This window comes from Mus pahari, chromosome 13 (genome assembly GCF_900095145.1).
Source record: "Mus pahari chromosome 13, PAHARI_EIJ_v1.1, whole genome shotgun sequence".
NCBI classification, from domain to species: domain Eukaryota; kingdom Metazoa; phylum Chordata; class Mammalia; order Rodentia; family Muridae; genus Mus; species Mus pahari.
In genome coordinates this window covers 17,988,572-18,007,718 of record NC_034602.1, presented here as the reverse complement: position 1 = coordinate 18,007,718, position 19,147 = coordinate 17,988,572, and the positions used below count along the sequence as shown (strand labels likewise).

The window sequence follows — 19,147 nt, the reverse complement described above, 5'->3', positions numbered from 1 at the left end:
CAGCCTGGTCTACAGAGTGAGTTCCAGGACAGCCAGGGCTACACAGAGAAACCTTGTCTCAAAAAACCAAAAACCAAAAAAAAAAAAAAAAAAAACCAAAAAAAAAAAAACCGATGCAAGTAGCTTTATTTAGGATAATTAATTAAATACTTGCAATCAACCACGAGGAGCTTATTTTTTCATGCTATCAAAGAATAACACTCTAGGAACCCAGTATGGTGAAGCAAATACCAGCCTTGGAGGCCTTGGGAGAAAGCCCTTGCTCTGCTGCTAGAGCCCTATGTAGCTCTATCCTTTACTCTCCCATGAGAGCTGCATGGACCACTTAACTTCTCTAAACCTAAGTTGTCTCAGCTGAAAGCAAAACAAAGGTTAAGAGTTTCTCTTTAGCCTACCTGTTGTGGTGACCCCACGACACCCGAGTACGGCTTTCAGTAGGCGCTAATATAGGCATAAGCCCAGCTGTTATTTGACCTCAAATCCATACTCACCCCTGGCATGATTATCTTCTCGATGTCTTTGATTATGTCCTCGTATGTTTCTGGCTCCTGGGGGGCGGTGGCGGGGATCAGGGGCCGAAGGTAGCCAGGCTCCACATCAGGGTACACTGGACGTCCCTCGATGCCATCCAGATAGTCAGCTATATAATCCACCATCTCCTTGCCTCTCCTCCGGAATTCACGGGAATCCATGTTGCAAACTGTCCACAGAGAGAATAAAAATCAACCAACAAAATATTATACTTCTGAACTGGGCGGGTTGCGGTGGCAAGTCCAGGGAGCAGTGATTCTACATAAAAGAGACCCTCAGTCCCCAACCCAGCATCCCTTGCCACTTTCTATGTCTGGATGAGATAGACATGGCACTGGATCCACACAGTGCTGCACAGTGCCCACTCCACATCTCACAAGACAGTCAGCAGAAGACAGAACAGTACCCTCATTTAAAAATAAAAATATTTCAGTAAAATGCAAGAAGCACACAGTTATGGATCCTACCAACTTTAATGACAAATACTGGTTCCCATTCTGGCCCACATTCTGCCTGTATGTACCCTTTGTTAGCCATCTGAATGAGAGCCTTGCACGTCGAGTCCCACTTTTCAGCTGAGAGATGAAGCTGGTCATGGCAGCCCCTGAGGAATGGGTAAGGGCGGGACCACAACCTGTGGAAGCTCAGCCCAGAGCCTAGGACAGCACAGCACTGTCCAAAGCTAGATAAGTCTTTTCCTGGAATCCCATCTCCTGGTGACCTGCACCTTTGCCTATAATCCACTTATCAGGACGGTACTTTCTTTATATTACCCAAGTCAGACACACAGACAGCTATCAGAGTCTGTGTTCGTTATCTTCTTCAACATTCCAACAACCCGAGTGAAGCTGACATGCAGTCATTTTTCTACCAGGCACTTACTGCATGAGACAACCTTTTTGCAGTCGAGAGTCATTTTAAACAGTAAAATCACAAGAAAAAAAATGGTAACAATATAAAGGATGAGGTCAAAACAGATTAGGGGGCGAAAGGACCTCTTAATTTACATCACAAGAGCAGAGCAGCGCCTAGCTCAACCACAGAGGGACTGTGTGCATCTGATGATTCACAGAGTTCCCTGGCTCTGTATTTGGTCAGGAAGGCATAGTGAGCCTTAAGTAAGGATTCAGATACAAGTTAGCATGCTGGAGAATCTGGGCGTTTGGGATTTATGTTTGGTAAAAATCAAATGTATTTGCAAAACAAGAAAGATAGACAACCCGCTAGAATCCTATCATCCCCATTTGTAACATGTGTCTTTCCTGAATAGTTTCTAAATTTGTGAGAGACAATTGAAAGCTAAACAAAGGCTACATTTCTAAATCCCTCCCTTAGTCCAGAGCTTTGTAATTGAAGATGGATTTTCCATCAGAGTAAGTACTGGGGATGAGTCAAATCCATTGTGATTAGCAATGGAGCTGACCTTCATGTCATGTTCCCAGCACTGCCCCACGCTCCCCATTGTCTGGGATGGGGGGGGGGCTGGACAGATTTTGTGATGTTAAATGCGTTCGAAATGATTCATCAGACACTTTTTTAAAATGGGAAGACAGATTTTTCTTCAAGAGTATTGCATAGGGGAAAAAGTTTGACCTCAACTTTGAAACACCAGAGACAGATGGGGAACTGTAGCCAAAGGGGGTTTACTCAGGGCTCTCCAGAGGAGTGAAGCCCACCATATACATATACTTCTAACTACAAAAGGGAGTTTATTGGATTGACTTACATGCTCAGAGGCTGTTTCTTTCCACAATGGCTGTCAGCAAGCTGGAGGACTAGAAACAAGTTGGCACTTAAGTCCAAGAAACCGGAAGTCTCCGTACAGGATCGACCAATGATCAACCAGAAATCAAAGCCCTGGAGGTGCCACAGGGAGTCACTGGATGTTGGTATTTATCGAGAGACTGAAGAAGCCAGAGTCTGATGTCTACCGGTCAGGACAGCAGCAAAAAATACCAGATACCTGCTAGGGCAGAGCAGTGGAACTTCCTCCTTTGGCCTTTTGATTCATCTGACCCAGTCTATTGGTGCTGCTCAGATGCAAAGCTGGTTCTTCTGTCAGTTCACTGACCAGCCTCCAAGAGTTTCTGGTAATATCTTCCCATAAGCACCAAGAAATGTGCTTTGCCAATTTCCTAGGTGTCTCTCACTCTAACCAAACAACCAAGGGCAACCATGATAGCACCCGCTAAACCCAGTGAGTAAGAAAAATTACTAAAAACATGGGAGTTAGTCTCGGGGTTGGGAGGTAGCAAGCTGGATCAGATACCAAGGGTGGAAAGAGATGAGATACATGTGATTAGATGCTAGCAATATCCGCTTTGCAGGGCTTCTTTGTCAAAGTGGGTTTAAGCTGACTAATGTTGAGCTAGGAGATAGCTGGTATCCAGGGACAACGTGCCTGATCAGGATTTTCCTTCCTCCAGTGCTCTCCTCTAAAGGGACTACACACAGGCATGATTTAAAGATGACCCAGCCTCCATTTCAGAGTTACCATTTGGGTGCACATTTCAGCCAAGAGTACTTGGGAGACAATGGTGATGCATAAAATAAGCTATAAATTACAGCTAAACAGGCAGCAGGAGGGAAACCATTCTGTCCTGTGCCTTCTCACTATGACATTACTACATACACACGGGGACCTGGCTACAGTCAGACGGTGCCCCTCCTTTGCGGAGTATTTAACATCATTACCTGTTTCCAGCTCTGTCAGAAAAGGTGGGCTGGGGGTCAGACTGCAGGGCTGAGGTTCAAGGTCAAGAGATGACCTACTCATACAGACCCTGACTCATGTTTAGTGGTTATACACCCATACACTTTTTTTTTTTTTTTTTTTTTTTTTTNNNANNTNTTTNTTNTATGTAAGTACACTGTAGCTGTCTTCAGACACTCCAGAAGAGGGAGTCAGATCTTGTTANGGATGGTTGTGAGCCACCATGTGGTTGCTGGGATTTGAACTCTGCACCTTTGGAAGAGCAGTCGGGTGCTCTTACCCTCTGAGCCATCTCACCAGCCCCACCCATACACTTCTTGAATTGCTACCATATTAACCCTCGTTTTCCCTTAACTGAAAACAAAAATCAAGATTTTGGTTTTGGTAATGAGAGTACCGCCACAGTCAATTTTATTGTATTGAATAGATACATAGGAATAGCTTTGGACAGTGCTACTAAGAATTGTCAGTTGTAGTAGCCCCCCATTGATTTGATTTTCCTCTTCTGAGGTTTCAGTTACTTGCAGTCAGCTGCAATCTAGAAACGTTGAATGGAAAATATATGGCTTGCAATTTTTTTAAAAAAAGATTTATTTATTATATGTAAGTACACTGCTGCTATCTTCAGACACTCCAGAAGAGGGCGTCAGATCTTGTTACGGATGGTTATGAGCCACCATGTGGTTGTTGGGATTTGAACTCCAGACCTTCGGAAGAGCAGTCGGGTGCTCTTACCCACTGAGCGATCTCACCAGCCCATGGCTTGCAATTTTTAAGTTGTGCACTCGTCTGAATAGCATAATGGCATCTGTGCCTTCCTGTTCTGTGTCACCCTGTGACATAAATCATCCTTTAGTTCAGTGTTTCTCCCCTGTATATACTACCTGCCTATTAGTTGTCACAACACAGCAGATCTTTGTCCAAGTAAGCCTTGTACTAATGCAATAACTGCCGCATTGCATATTAGCTATAGTTAAACTTCTTTCTGTGTCTTACTTATTAAATAAGCTTCCGCACAGGTACGTATGCATAGGATATATTTCTGCCCTTAGTTTCAGGGAGCCTCTGTAGGTCTTGAACTGTAGCTCCCTATGAATCACAGGCAATTATTCTAGTAGCTTTTTATAATAACTCTAAAGCAAGCCTCTTACCTGTTCTTCATGTTTTTGTTTCACACTTAAAAAAACCAAAAAGTACTAAAAGTGGAAAGCATTGGATCACTTCTTTAGGACAAATTTTTCTAAAGATATATAGCTTTAGTGTTTTTAAATTACACTGCTAAATTTCTCTGAGCACACTGTTTTATCAGGTCTCTCCTTTGATGGGGAGTGCTGCACAGTCACTGAGGTTAACTTTAAACTTAACCTGTCTCCTAAGCATGAATGGTTCTCTTTACCTCTGACTATTGAAATCAACCAGTGCTCTGATGTTGCTTTGATGTTTGGATTCCTTCATTTATGAGTTGCTTATTCACTGTATCTTCCACTTAGATATCATCAGCTTTTTATTCAATTGCAAGGATCCTAACACATTAAAAAAATAAAACCTTTCTACCCTCATATCTACTTGTTTATGCTTTGTGATGTTTTCCTCATTTTTGCCTGACCTAATTTGGGATAATTTTATTCTGACTTTTAAGAGTCAGAATGAAAAGCTTTTGAAGGAGATTTAATTTTTATGTGTCAAAATCTCACAAGTTTCCCCTTGTGATTTGAACCTCACATGTGATTTTTATGCCTTTAAAAGTAACCTTTTTTGCAGTCCCTTTGTATAGGAAGCTGAAGTCTCAGGATGTTCTACAAACCCGAGAGAGGCCCTCAGCCTCCCAGCCCACCAGTGGTGTCTGTCTACTGGAAATAACATAGTTTTATGGACAAAGCAGGATGTGCCAGGGAAAAAAACAAATAAGCACGCACCAACCCACTATGAAAGGAAATAGTCCTAGTCAAACAGTAACGTAATACCTGGTTATTCTTTTCAAACCGTCCTGTCATTTATTTGAAGATTATTTTCCACTGAAACCTTTGCAGCAGGTACTTAGAGCAAAGTCTCAAGAGACTCTCATGCTCATTTTGGAGCTGTCTGATATTCATGGCTCCGAGCTGGGCAAATATTAGCTGGAAGATGTAGACGGTGATAAGGCCAACGGCCTACACTTCTCCAGACCCTGAAAGGGTTTCTGTTGACACAACCTGATTTGTCTCGGCAGCAGCTGCACTGCATAGATTTTACACGGAACCCCTGTCATAGTGGGTGCATGTGTGGGGAGCCAGGCACCTCCCTGGATGTTTTATCATAGGAGTGACAGTCAGCACAGTTCTATACTCATGGGCTTTAGGAAGATGAGAACTCCCAATCAACCCTCAGTTATGAAGTTATTTATTGTTGTAGCTTTCTGTTTCACTGCTGTCCTTTGGTAACTGAGAATAAGTGAATAAATAAATGAGTGAATCCGTTCAGCCTTCTAAATATTTTATTCCTGCTCTATTGTATATTGGATCCAACCCTGCTTTTATGACATCTCAAAAAGCAGCTTATCACATCTCAGGTAGAGTCATAGCTACTGTAGCGACACCCACAACCACACCTTCATCTGCTCTGTGATCGGATAATCTTTTTTTGGGGGGAGGGGACGGGGTTTCTCTGTAGAGCCCTGTAGACCAGGCTGGCCTCGAACTCAGAAATCCACCTGCCTCTGCCTCCCAAGTGCTGGGATTAAAGGCATGCGCCACCACTGCCCAGCATTGTGATCAGATAATTTTAACCATGCCCAGGCTATAGTTTTTACTCTCTGCAATTTCTCTCTTCTTGGACTCCTCTGCCATAGCCAGTTTCCTAGAGTCCAATCTAGGTCCCTACTTACATTCTTACAAATCGAATGGAAGGTAGTACAGTAATTCTACTTCCGTGGAACCTTGGTGAAGACTTCTGGTTGCGGACCTGAAGCATGCTTCACTGAAGGGACACACACACCCTACTGTGGCATGTTTCAGGGTATAAGGTCCTGTGGGCCGAGGGAAAGACAGCGAAGTTCCAAGCACCCATGCATGGTCCTGCCTAGCATTTCACATTTCCATGCTTCCATCCGAAACCATAAGAAATGTTTCTAGCCATGAGAGATCGCTAATAATTTGAAGAAAGACTATCTGAAGCTTGATCTCAAGAACAACGAACTCCAAAGTCCCCTGAGCCTTTTTAGACTCTTAAGATGCTGGCTAATGAAAATGCTTTTAAAGGAATTTTCTGGCCAGCGTTTCCCCCCCCCCCCCTGTTAACTGTGAAGCACAGGAATAATCAAAACTCAAGAGCGGCCTTGGTATGTGCCAGTGCCAGGTGACCCAAGGTCAAGGGTTCATCTTCAATTACCATGGAGCCTTCAACCTTCAACCTTTCTAAGGTTTCCTGTCAACTTTTGCAAAGGCAAACAGGCATGAAAGCACCCCCAGGAGTGCCATCAGTAGGATGAAAAGAGGCTACATGCTGAGAGCCTGTAGCCCAGTGGCACTCAGGAAAAACTTTTATTAGGCAGCAGGGAAGTCTTGTGCAGGGGAGGGGGGTGGGATGTGAGAATCCTCTCCCCTCCTGTACCCTCCTCTCCCCTCCCCTCCCCTCCCCTTTGCTCCCCTCCCCTCCCCTTTGTTCCCCTCCCCTCCCCTTTGCTCCCCTTTTCTCTTTCAGCTTTGTCTCCTGCATCCCAGGCTAGATTGAGGCTCAGAATGGTCTTGTACTCCTGTTCTTCCTGCTTCCACTTCCCACCATTTACAAACCACAGGCTAGTCTGCTCTACGCCAGACACAAATTTGGGTGTTTTAGTGTTTTAAGTAAGAGGGGGACATTCACTGAGCAGCAGCAGCAGCAGCAACAGATCGGTTTTTTTCTGGCTGTAGAGGCCACTCGCTCACACGATCTTGCTTGCATTTCTGCCCTATGGCTCGCAAGCTTCCCGTTACCGAGTGGAAAGCCTGCCACCATTCTGTAACCACCCACCATTTCCTTTTCCGTCTTGAGAAGTAGCCTGCGCTAACCACAGATCTTCTAAAAGTCAGAGCCAGGGACTATGGAGCCAGCACTCAGAGCTCAAGTTCATGCTCACGACTGATTTGTGTGTATCTTTGGGTGGCTTGTGTTTCTGGCCACTGGTGAGGCAGGAAACAAAGAGAAAAGAGAAATCAGGGTCCCATGGTTTCCATCACAGATACATCCCAATGACCTAAGGACCTTCCACTAGATGTCTTGTCACCTGCCAATAACAGTATAACTGAACCACTCCACGGATCCAGAGTACCCTGTTAGAGAGGTCCCATCTTAGCTGAATTCAGGCTTTGGCTCCTATTACCACTAGACTAACATGAGCTCTGAACATCTTAACAGATGTTGCAAATGCCCATTGCCTGATAACCGCTAGAAAAGTGTCCTAAAGTGGCATCAGAACTTGAGGCCAGATCATTTCCTGAGCCTTAGGCACAGTCATGATGCCCAAAAGCCTCCCAGGGCATATAATATACCAGTTTCTGAGGCGCATTAGTTGGTGAGAGGCCACATTCATTACGAAGGAAAACAAGAAGATGATGAGCCTAGACAGCACTTGTTGAGATGTATCCATAGCCAGTCTTTCACATTAGCCCATTTGTGCCACTGCAGAAGACATGGCAAACCAGGTGGCTTACACCCCACAAACAATGGTTTTACAAAGTTGCAGAGGCTAGGATTCTGAAATCACATTTGCTTTCAGGCGAGGTGCCAATCCCAGGCTCACACTATTGACTTCTTGTAGTGTCCATGGAGAAAGGAACGAGGGCTCACCTTAGGACTTCTACAAGGGTGTCATTCCCATCTTCCAGATCAAAGCACCCACAAGGCCTCACTTCCTATAACTACCATGGGTAAAATGGGACATATGAGCTTGGAATTATAGAAACCACAGTCCTTTGAACTCTATTTGCAACCTGTGAGATACCCACAATTCCACACTCCAACAGAACTGTAATGATGTTCAGGACTCTCACAGCGTGCCAGTTCTCCCTACCCTTGCCCTTCTGCAGATGAGAAAGGGGCCACTGATTCCTTCTCATTTCCTCTTTCGTAAGCACGATACATCTAACTATTTTATTGGTTGACAGTGTATAGAGTTTAAGTAATGATTTTCAGCTCTGTCTCCTGGGGAAATACTATTTCTAAACATATCACCATGCTGTGACCCAAGCTATAGAAAACCGGAAAAAAAAATCATAACATTTGTGACTTTAAAAGAAAAAAAATGATAATATTTGGGATGGAAAGATCACTTTCTTTTTTTTTTCTTTTTGTATTTGACTTTCTCCATATGCCTACCTGCAAAATCAGAACACAGTCAATAGTTTACCAAGTCTCACAGTTCACTTGCCTTTCCTGTAGGCTAGAGACCCCTCAGGCTGTGCTCTAGTAACTGCCTCTCCATAATAGTCTCATATTGGTTTATTGTCTTTGCAAACACTGACACCTGGCACTATGGGTTTATTTGGTGCCCTTTGGTACCCGCTTCTGGTAGTCTCAATTTTCTCTCGAGAGTGAGGTCAATGGTAAACACTGACTTCTCAATTCGTCAGCACATTTGCTGGTCTGTCACGGTGTTGCTAAGAACCCTGTATTTCAGGCTTCTCCACGTTCGGTTCTGAGAATACATTGACATTTGGTTGTCACATTATATTGTCCAAGAAACCAAACAAATAGGTATTTCCTAGCCTGCTAAGCACATGGTATTCACAGTATCTTACTTATACTCGATAACCCTGTAAGGTGAGGTGACGATTATTATCACGGATAACCCAAGTCACAGAGCCGGCAAGTGTGGATGGGCACAGTCTTCTCTCCTTCTGAAGCCAGCCTCTTTGCAACCAGCCCTTGACCTGGGCACCCACCCTGTCTCTGTAGCCTGAGAGGCACAGGTGGACCTCAACAGCTCTCCTGCCTGCCAGGTCTGATGGAGATGTTAGCTGCAACCCCGAGTACAGCTGCAGTGGTCCAGCCTTTGCCACTAGGTTCCTGCCACTCCTAACTCACAGGGGGACACAAGAGTAGCTTCAGGAGGAGGACTGAGACACCATGCTGCCTACTACCTTAGGTGCGTCTCCATGGGAACAGGCTGTGCTAGCTCTGCTGTTCTCTGTTCCCCCCATTTGCACATCAGCTCTGCAGAGCAGAGCTCCCTTCTGAAGGAAGAGGGTAGACAGGAAGCAACAGTTGGCTTGCATACGCCTGCATAGATCAAAAGTGGTGTGTATACACGGGCCTGTCCCAGCAGAAAGGCAAGCCTAGTTCCTTACCACCTCATGCCACTCAGTCAATGGGATTTTAACCTTCCCTATGAACCTGCTCTACTTGCCTGTGAGGTACATTTGTGCCCCCCCTCCCCAAGGGCCTTCCTGGCAGAATGCCTAGGAACAAGAAAAGAAACTTAAGATTGTTCTAAAACACCAATGAGCAATTATTTCCTGGACACTTTCTCGAACTTAACACCAGCCAGAAGATGAGTTTGCAAAAGTTCAGGGGGGAGTCTTCAGGATAATCAACAGCCCCAAGAGGGGAAAACCAACAGAATTAGATCCCTGGACATTTTCTTTGGCTGTGTGGAGTTTTAAGGGAGAACGTAAATCTCCTTATCTCATCAGCACCATCCATGTGTGGAGGCCCACACACCATGTGTCCAGGGAAAAGAAAAGGATGCTGTCAGAGATGACAAGGTCTTATTTCTCTGCAGACATTCAGCTTCCCTGTCGCTGCTAGTTCTTCATTGTCCCGGGATACACTGATCTAGGATACTGCAGGCTCTGACTGGGCTTGGGGTGATCCAGAACAAAGCCTGTTTCTCGCTGGCACCCCTCAAAGTTCTAAAGAAGGCCAGCTTTCCTGAGATTGTCACCTTTACTTTGATCCTGTTTGGGCGGAGAAACATAGTGTTTGCTAGCAAGAAATTGTGTATACGGAACTGAACTGGAAGTCTTTGAAGAAGAAGAAGAAGAAGAAGAAGAAGAAGGAAAAAAAAAAAAAACTAAGAGGAAACTAAGAGGAAAACCCAGGTCACTTGACTAAAGTTACCTTGGAAACTGGAGCTAAGAGGATGCGGAGGGCAGAGTGCATCTTTCCACTTGTAGCTGCCTTGCTTGTTTATAACAGAGCTCCCAGATACTGAACATCCATTGTGTGCCTAGCCCTTTAGGAATGAGATTACTACAATATGTCAGAGGATGTTGTTAGTCATCCTTCCCCTGTAAAGCACACCTAGGTCTGAGCCCCAAAGCTGCCTCTTGCTTTCTATCTCACAGCTGCAGGAGTCTCCTGAAAGCCAGGCCACTCACTTTGTTATGTTGCCACGATAGTTCAAATAGCAAGGATTAAAAAGCCGTCAGAAGTTCCTAATTCTCTGCTGCACTCCTATAGAAATGATTCAAAATAGACAGGCAGAGACTGGTACCGAATTTCTCAGGAAGTTCCATTAGCAGCCCTGTCACCTGTGCATGTTGGATGCTTAGCCTTCTCAACCAGCAGTATCTCTATCCTTCGAAAGACATCATGACCAAAATCAACCACAGACGCCCACTCCAGCCCCAGGGTCGTTGTCTGCCAGAAATGGGTGCTGGGGTCTGACCCTGAGCCATGTAGACAAAGAGATGTACTCACAGGCAGCTGGAGTCGTCTCCTCTCTATTCGCTCTCTTGCTCTCTCTCTCTCTCCTTGGTGACAGTTAAAAGACACAGAGGATGCGATTGCCATTTATGTAGACAAAGTGTCCGCCTCCGAAGCCAATCAGCAGCTTTCTCTGCATTATTTACCCAGAGCTTCTCCTTCTCCCTCTTCCTGTATGCCTCCTGCTCCACAGGATGGAGCCCAGCAGGGCAGAGGGAACAATGGGGCCTGGAGAGAGGCCCAGAAGTGGGTCCTGGGTTCCCTGTCACTGTGTGGAACCCAGATTAAAGACCAGGGCTCCCAATGACTCCTGGCAACTCAAAACCCAGGTTTCATTCTAGGGGCGAATCCTGGCTCAGGCCCTGCTTCACCCATCCACAGGGACCACTTGAATGCTGCCTGACACAGAGGCTGTGAGGGACTGAGAATGTCAAACCTAAATCTCACTCAACTCCTTCAAAATACTGGTTCCTTTGACCAATCACCATCCAAACCATGTTGGGCTCTATACACTTTTGCCCACTGGACAGGAATGAGAAAAGGCAGACCATGCATCTGCTAATCAGTGTGGCTTACAGGTCTAAATTTGTTTTCTTTTTAAGGGGTACACATTACTAGGTGAATCTCGAACAAAGGCTTTGGCCATACAGAGAAGGAAGGGTGGAAGAAGGGCTGACTTTAAACAACAACACCTCTATCAGAACCAGAGGCACACATGCACAGAGAATACATACATACACATACTCATAGAGAACGTATTATGTACAGAGAATGCACACATGTATAGAGAATGAACATACACACGTACAGCACACATAGACATACAGAGTATTCACACATACAGAGAGAGCAGATTATGTACAGAAAACATATACACATAAACAGAGAGTGCACACATATGCATAGAGGGTACCCACACGTTTATAGATGGCATATCCATGTACAGAGTGCACACACACATGAACAGAGTATACATACATGCAAAGAGAGCAGACACATGCACAGAGAGCATACACACACAAACAGCATACACATATGCATAGAGGGTACACACTTGTGTACATGGGGCACACACAAACAGATGGCACACACATGCAGAGTGCATACACACATTAATAGAAAGCACATCCATATGCAGAAAGCACACACATGGATAGTCAATAAACACATGTAGAGAGCACACACACATGCATAGAAGGTACCCACCCATGCACAGAGGGTACACACCTATGAACAGAGAATGAACACACTCATGTACACAGAGCACACACACAGAGGCACACATAAGCAGAAGTGCACACAGGCAACACACACACAGGTACAATAAATGTGAATGCATGTGTGTATATACATCAATACAAATGTATGCATGCAGTCACTGTGCTATTGTATATGCACACACAAAATGCACATGTATTCAGGCATATACATGCACTGACATATACACAAACACAGATGCATATACAATATACACACAACATGTTCAGAGTTGAGTCGGGAGTACCGTTCAAAGTCAGGAATTCTCCATGATGTGGCCCCAGCAGGATCTCTTCAAAGGCACCTTTGAGACAGAGGAAGTGGCTTCCAGGACAGTGGAATGGACAGGGGCACAGGCACAGGCAGCTCCCTCCACTACCAGTGCAGGCAGCAGCCATGTGCACGATGGAGGAGGTAAGGAGATTAGGTCTAGCTGTGCAGATGGAGCACCCCAGCAACTGGTACCATCAGCAGGGGTGGGGAGGGAGCCTCGATGAATGAGCAGGAGGTTGACAACACCTCCTCACAACACACATGCACACACGTGCACACACACATACATACAAGCACACACGCACACACATGTACACACACATGCACATACAACATGCACACACATACACATATGCACACACACATGCACACACATACACACATGCACACGCACACACATGCACACACACCTTCCAGATTACCTAGACAACTAGAGAAAACCTCAGTGAGGTAGGGAAGGCTGTCACCAAGCCGAACCAATATGCCCATATTCTTATGAGGAAAAGGAGTCCCCAGCACGATTTACAGATGGGGAAATAACACCTCAGAGAGATTGGGGTACTTACTGAAGATCACACAGCCGCAGACAGACATTTGAGGACATAGGCATGTTTAACCTAATTTAAATACTATTCAATGCATACATGTACGGAAGCACTACCCCCAAATTATATAGAATGTTTCTTTAAAAAAAAAATCAGGGGGCTGGTGAGATGGCTCAGTGGGTAAGAGCACCCGACTGCTCTTCCAAAGGTGCAGAGTTCAAATCCCAGCAACCACATGGTGGCTCACAACCATCCTTAACAAGATCTGACTCCCTCTTCTGGAGTGTCTGAAGACAGTGTACTTACATATAATAAATAAATAAATCTTTAAAAAAAAAATCAGTCAACAAAATAAGGCAGGTGATGGCATAGCCTGGGAAAAGGTTGGGGACACCTAGGCATCACAGGGGGACCGTGCTTGGTTGAAAGTGAGCCTTCTGAGCTTTGAAGTAGAGTGTGGGTGTGTCTCAGGCTCATGTGTAGAAATTCTTACTGACATTTCTCAGGGAGTAAATTGCAGGTTGAATGGGCAAGAATGAGAATACATAGATGTAAGTTTGTTTTATTTGGTTTTTTTTTTTTTTAAGATTAGAAAGGGATAGATGTGGGGTGACAGGGAAAGCCACTGAGGTCAGGCCAGCAGGCCCCAGATCTTGTACTGGGATCTGCTTTCAGCGCCTGGGAGGGGGAACTCACAGTTTTTGCATAACAGCGAAGCAGACAAATCAGTGTTTACAACAGAAGCAAACCAAGAGGAAGGGATCTAACAAAAGCCGGCAAATGCTCTGCGGGGTTATGGGGAGACACAAGGGAAGGTGAGACTAAATGGAAATAAGCCAGCGCGGAGTAGGAACAGCCAGGGTTATAAATACTTGAATTCTTCTCTAACAGGTGAACAGACTCAACGCCACTGTAATAAAAATCCAACACATGTCTCACTCTGAAATAGAAATGGAACAGCAGAAGCCCAAGAAAGGCCAGTGAAGTTCAGAGACGAAAGAACATGGCAGTGCAAATAGACTCGTGGGTACTTAAACAGAATAAAGATTCCAGAAGGGGGGAAAAAAAAAAGGCCTGAATGTGGAAAATTGACAGGTGCACATTGCAGACCAAAATGGAACGGGTGGGGTGCTAGATGCCACCACAACTGTGCTCCACTTGGAAGGACACGAAGCTGGACTCTCTCCTTACTCCATTCTGACCTGTAGGGGCAAGCCTCTAAAAGAAACCGAGATGCATGACTTTCATGATATTGGAGCAGAAGGATTTCCTAAATGATTTGCTTTTTCAGCTAGCCATAAAAGATAGACAGATTGGATTTTTTTTTTTTTCTTATTAGTACTTCAAACTACAGAAGCAGAAACTAGAGGGAAGCTTTGAGAAGCATCTTGCTAACTATGGGTGAGCAGTTTTGAAATAAAATAAAAATTAAAATAAGAAAAAAAGCTGGGTAGTCGTGGAACGCACCTTTAATCCCAGCACTTGGGAAGTGGAGGCAGGAGGACCTCAGAGTTTGAGGCTAGCCTGGTCTACAGAATGTTACAGGACAAGCATTTGTGAGACATGGAATTCAGGATTCTCACGGGCATGGGACTATGTCTTTGTGGTTGGTAGTCAGAGAAAGGAACTGTTTATGATTAACAGATAGGGTTGAGTCAGCATGTTATAGGGCAACCCTTGTCCCGACACTTATCTTTAAAGTTTTAATTTCATGTTTATTAATTTAGGTGGATTTCCAGGTCAACAGTCATACCTTCTCTGAGTGTGCCAATCTGACTTCCTTCTGGCCTTTATGGGAGACCCAGATACACCTGGCTGTGGGGCTCTCACACAGCAGCCACTGCTGTTGGACAAATAACTGCTCAATCTATTTTAAAAGGTAAAATAGATCATTTATAAACTGAAGCATTTCCCCCGTCAAAAACAATGCTAGTAGCCGGGCAGTGGTGGCGCACACCCTTAATCCCAGCACTTGGGAGGCAGAGGCAGGCGGATTTCTGAGTTCGAGGCCAGCCTGGTCTACAGAGTGAGTCCCAGGACAGTTAGGGCTACAGAGACAAACCCTGTTTTGAAAAACAAACAAACAAACAAACAAACAAACAAACAAAAAACAATGCTAGTGTAAAACTGTAGTTGAATTATATGAAGAAGAAAAAAAAAAATCTGTTTTCACTCCTTTGTAATAGTGATACACTTTTTACTTTTTAAGATGTAGCTACCAGAACACCTAAAATTTAAGATTACTCAGGTACCTGACCCTGAAAATTCTTACTCCTAAAGAATATTGAAAAACCTTTACTTTGGGACAATATTGATTAGAAGCAGTTAGCAAGCAATCTGGTCCTATTGGCATTGAAAGGAATGCTCCTAACATTTTGCTATTAGTTATAACTGGGAATTCAGTATTGGGTTTTCTTCTGTTCTTCTTATAATAAATGCTTAAGAAAATCAACCTGTTTTGGGAGATGAAGCCATATAGCATTTCTTTTCCAAACTGTTGATGTGATGACTGACAGGTAGTTTGGATCTGGAGTGACTCAGAGGACATGGGCTGAACCCCCCACCCCCACCCCACCCCCACTCCTACAATGGTGTTATTTGGAAGTGGTGGAAGTTTAAGGGTGGATCTACCTGAACCTTGGTCACTGTTAACATGAATGGGATATTGGGGCCCCAGCCTCTTCCTCTTTCTTTCATTTATACTTGGCTATGATGTAAAGGGGTTAGATTTCAGGGATGCTCTGTTTACTAGCTGCAAGGTCCCATATATGGGTAGAGGATCCTCAACTGTGAATTTGACTAGCTATGAGTCAGAAATGTTTTTAGGCCGGGCGGTGGTGGCGCACACCTTTAATCCCAGTACTTGGGAGGCAGAAGCAGGCAGATTTCTGAGTTCGAGGCCAGCCTGGTCTACAGAGTGAGTTCCCAGGACAGCCAGGGAGGGCTACACAGAGGAACCCTGTCTCGAAAAACCAAAAAAAAAAAAAAAATGTTTTTAATAGTACATCTGCACTGAACAAGCACATACTTCTTCTTGCCGCTATCCCTGAACAGTAGAGTATTGTTGTGGATAATATTTAATCTCAATCTAGAGCTTCTACCCACCTTTGAGTATTTAGTTTTCGAATAAATGACACTTGGGGACTTTAATTTATAACAAACCTTAATCAGCACTAGAGCTGAGCAGATATCTATTCTCTATGCTATGATGTCTATTTTCCTGTCAATAACCCCCTTATATGATTTACTGTGTTTTGTCTGGGTTGCTCATAGCTCCAATTACCCGCTCCTTGTGGACATTATTTTTAAATTCTTACCCCATTTCCCCTCTCTCCACCTTCCTTTCTCTCCTCGTGGTCTCCGCAGACCCCAAGCCCAGAAACCCCAAATCTTGCCTATGTCTCTTCTGCCCAGCTATTGGTTGTGGCACTGGTATTTAACCCATAGTTTTAAATTAGGGAGCCAGGTCACATTGCACGTGTGGATGCCTTGGAGGCGAGTATTTATCATTACATTATACTTATCAAAAGATCAAACCTCAACAGAGGGTAGTGACAATTTTAGAATTTTGGTTTCTTTAAAATAACACAGAAATATTATAAGAATATGTTTTTGTTTCAGTCCTAGATATAGGATATCAGCTTGCTCGTAGCAGCCAAGATTTGCTTCTTGTTTTAAGCAGAAGTGTGATTTTTTTTTGCTAGTGGCAGATAGTTTCTAGGATTGTGTGACATTTGGATTTGTGGGGACTTTTCAGAAGGTATGTACATACTAGGGCCCTGCTGGTAGGGTAGGTTGTTGGCTGTTGGTTGGTTGTGATAGGTCACAGTTTAGTCATGCACAAAGAAGAAACAAAAGGAAGAAATTAGATACCCTGAGGGCGAAGATCAAACTTTCCCCAAGGAGCTCGACCCAGCTAATCAGTTAGTGCGTTGACCTACGGCTGCCCCTTTCCCTTCTATCCTCTTTCTCTCTCTTGTCTAGTATTAGGGAGCTGAAATGGTGGGGAAAGGGCGAAGAGGGTGGAAGAAAAAGAACCCACAAAATAGCAAATGCTGACTACTATAGAGTACTAACAACTGTTCGCACTGTGTTATGTAGTATATGTAATCTAGACATGATTCACAGGTATGGGAAGCACTATTTGTTGATAACCAAACAGGGTACTTTAAAAAATATTTATTGATTTTTTTTTTATGTATATGAATACACTGGCTGGGCAGTGGTGATACACACCTTTAATCCCAGCACTTGGGAGGCAGAGGCAGGTGGATTTCTGAGTTCGAGGCCAGCCTGGTCTACAGAGTGAGTTCCAGGACAGCCAGAGCTATACAGAAAAACCCTGTCTCAGACAGAGAGAGAGAGAGAGAGAGAGAGAGAGAGAGAGAGAGAGAGAGAGAGATGAATACACTGTAGCTTATCTTCAGACTGTAGCTGCCTTCAGACACACCAGAAGAGGGCATTGAACCCCATTAACGATGATTATGAGCCACCAAGGGGTAGCTAGGATTTGAACTCAGGATCTCTTGGAAGAGCAGTCAGTGCTCTTAACCACTGAACCATCTTTTAGCCCAAATAGGTCACTTTTTAAAAGGCACTTGAAAAATTCATCGGTGTTGATTTTCGCAGGGTTCCAGGATCCCTCCCTCATGAGTACAGAAACAGTGCTATAGAATAAAGTCATGTTGGAATTTTTCAGCCTAGTGGCATATTTTTAATTTCTCCCAATAATTGTATTAATATCTCTTGTGCATGTTTGAACTTCTATGTATTTAGAATTGTATTATATGCTTTTTCCCCAACATAATTTTTTAAATTATTATTTAGTTGGGAATTTCAAATACACACCCTAATCACATTCCTCCCAGGTCTACCCTCCCACCCTTGTCCCCTCCCCCACAAAGCAAGCAAATAAACAAACAAATAAAAACCCCACTTGTATTGCCCTTATACTCACTGGAGTATGATCAAACTCTCGGTGGCCAGTCCTTTAAAGAAAGCTGAGTCTTCATACACACACACACACACACACACACACACACACACACCCCTGCCAGAAGCTGGAGTTATGCTTTAACCAGCATCTTTATCACAGCTTTTAAGGACTCTCTTCAATAGCTTCCTATATGGACTGTTCCTTTTTGTATTATACTCTTTCTTGAAGGAGTAAAATGTTTGTCATGTAATTTAGTAATACACTAAAATTATTGAGTTGATTACTCAAATAACTTTATTCAAATTTGAACATCTTTTCTTCCTCAGCCTTCTAAGGGAGTGTCTTCCAGGCAAGGCCCGTTCTAAGGTATGTCAGAGTTCTGTGAGGGGATTTTCTCAGATCTGGGAACATGAGCACGGATTTAATTTTCACAGGAACCTTGCAAAGTAGGTTCTATTAAAACCCCCACTTCCTAGATGAGCAGGCTTAGGAAATGAAGCGCCTGATGCCACTTTGCTGTTCGTGGTCTTGTGAAGGAGAAACCCTGTATCCTTTATCTGCCACTAAACTGCAATCCTGATGTCATCGTGTCACTGCTGCATGGGTGATCCAGCCCTGCCTGTAAGTATGCACACACGTGCAACCAACTACACAACTGCAATAGAACCAAAAAGTCTGTCAAGGCTTCAGCAAAGAGGAAGCCTTTTGTTATCAACAATCCCTGTTCTCAGGACAGCGGTCCTTTCAGCACACATTCAGTATTGTGGAGCCCAAGAGTCACAATAGGAATGGTGACTTTTCAGCAACTAGTGTCCAACAAAATATTCTACTTACTTGCTTGGAATTTGGATTATTCACAGGTCCACTCTGTTGTCGGGATCGTCCAGCTCTGCGAACTGAAGAGGCGGTGGCGACACAACTGTGAACTTGGTGCTTGGGCAACTTATTCTCATCGACGCTCTGAACTGACCCATTTCTCTGTCCTTGCATTTTAGCCTTGTATTCTGGTTAAACATTAATTTCTGCTGGTATAAAGGTCAAGGCAGTCTAAAGGAAGCACACACACATGGGGGTTGGCGTGTAGCCCTTCTTTGGGCTCCTAAGAAAGCTCACCCAGTGAGCTTGATTCACAACAAGCCCTGACAGCGTGGCTCTTTCTTACTTCATAACTCTACCATCTAATGCTTTCTCACACAGCCCCAATTTCATACACTTAGTGTTAGCCCCACT

At 44.2% G+C, this 19,147-nt stretch overlaps 1 protein-coding gene across 1 annotated transcript in view; it reads right to left on the bottom strand.

Annotated features, from left to right (window-relative positions):
- Positions 1–18,884, bottom strand: part of Ddc (dopa decarboxylase) — an 88,495-nt gene extending 69,611 nt beyond the window's left edge. The window contains exons 1-2 of the mRNA XM_021210836.2: positions 18,752–18,884; positions 492–700 (exon numbers count right to left, since the gene is read on the bottom strand). Of these exons, the coding sequence (XP_021066495.1) occupies positions 492–692 (201 nt within the window). The 5' untranslated portion in view covers positions 693–700; positions 18,752–18,884. The remainder of the gene's footprint in view (positions 1–491; positions 701–18,751) is intronic.
- Between the last annotated feature and the right edge of the window lie 263 nt (positions 18,885–19,147).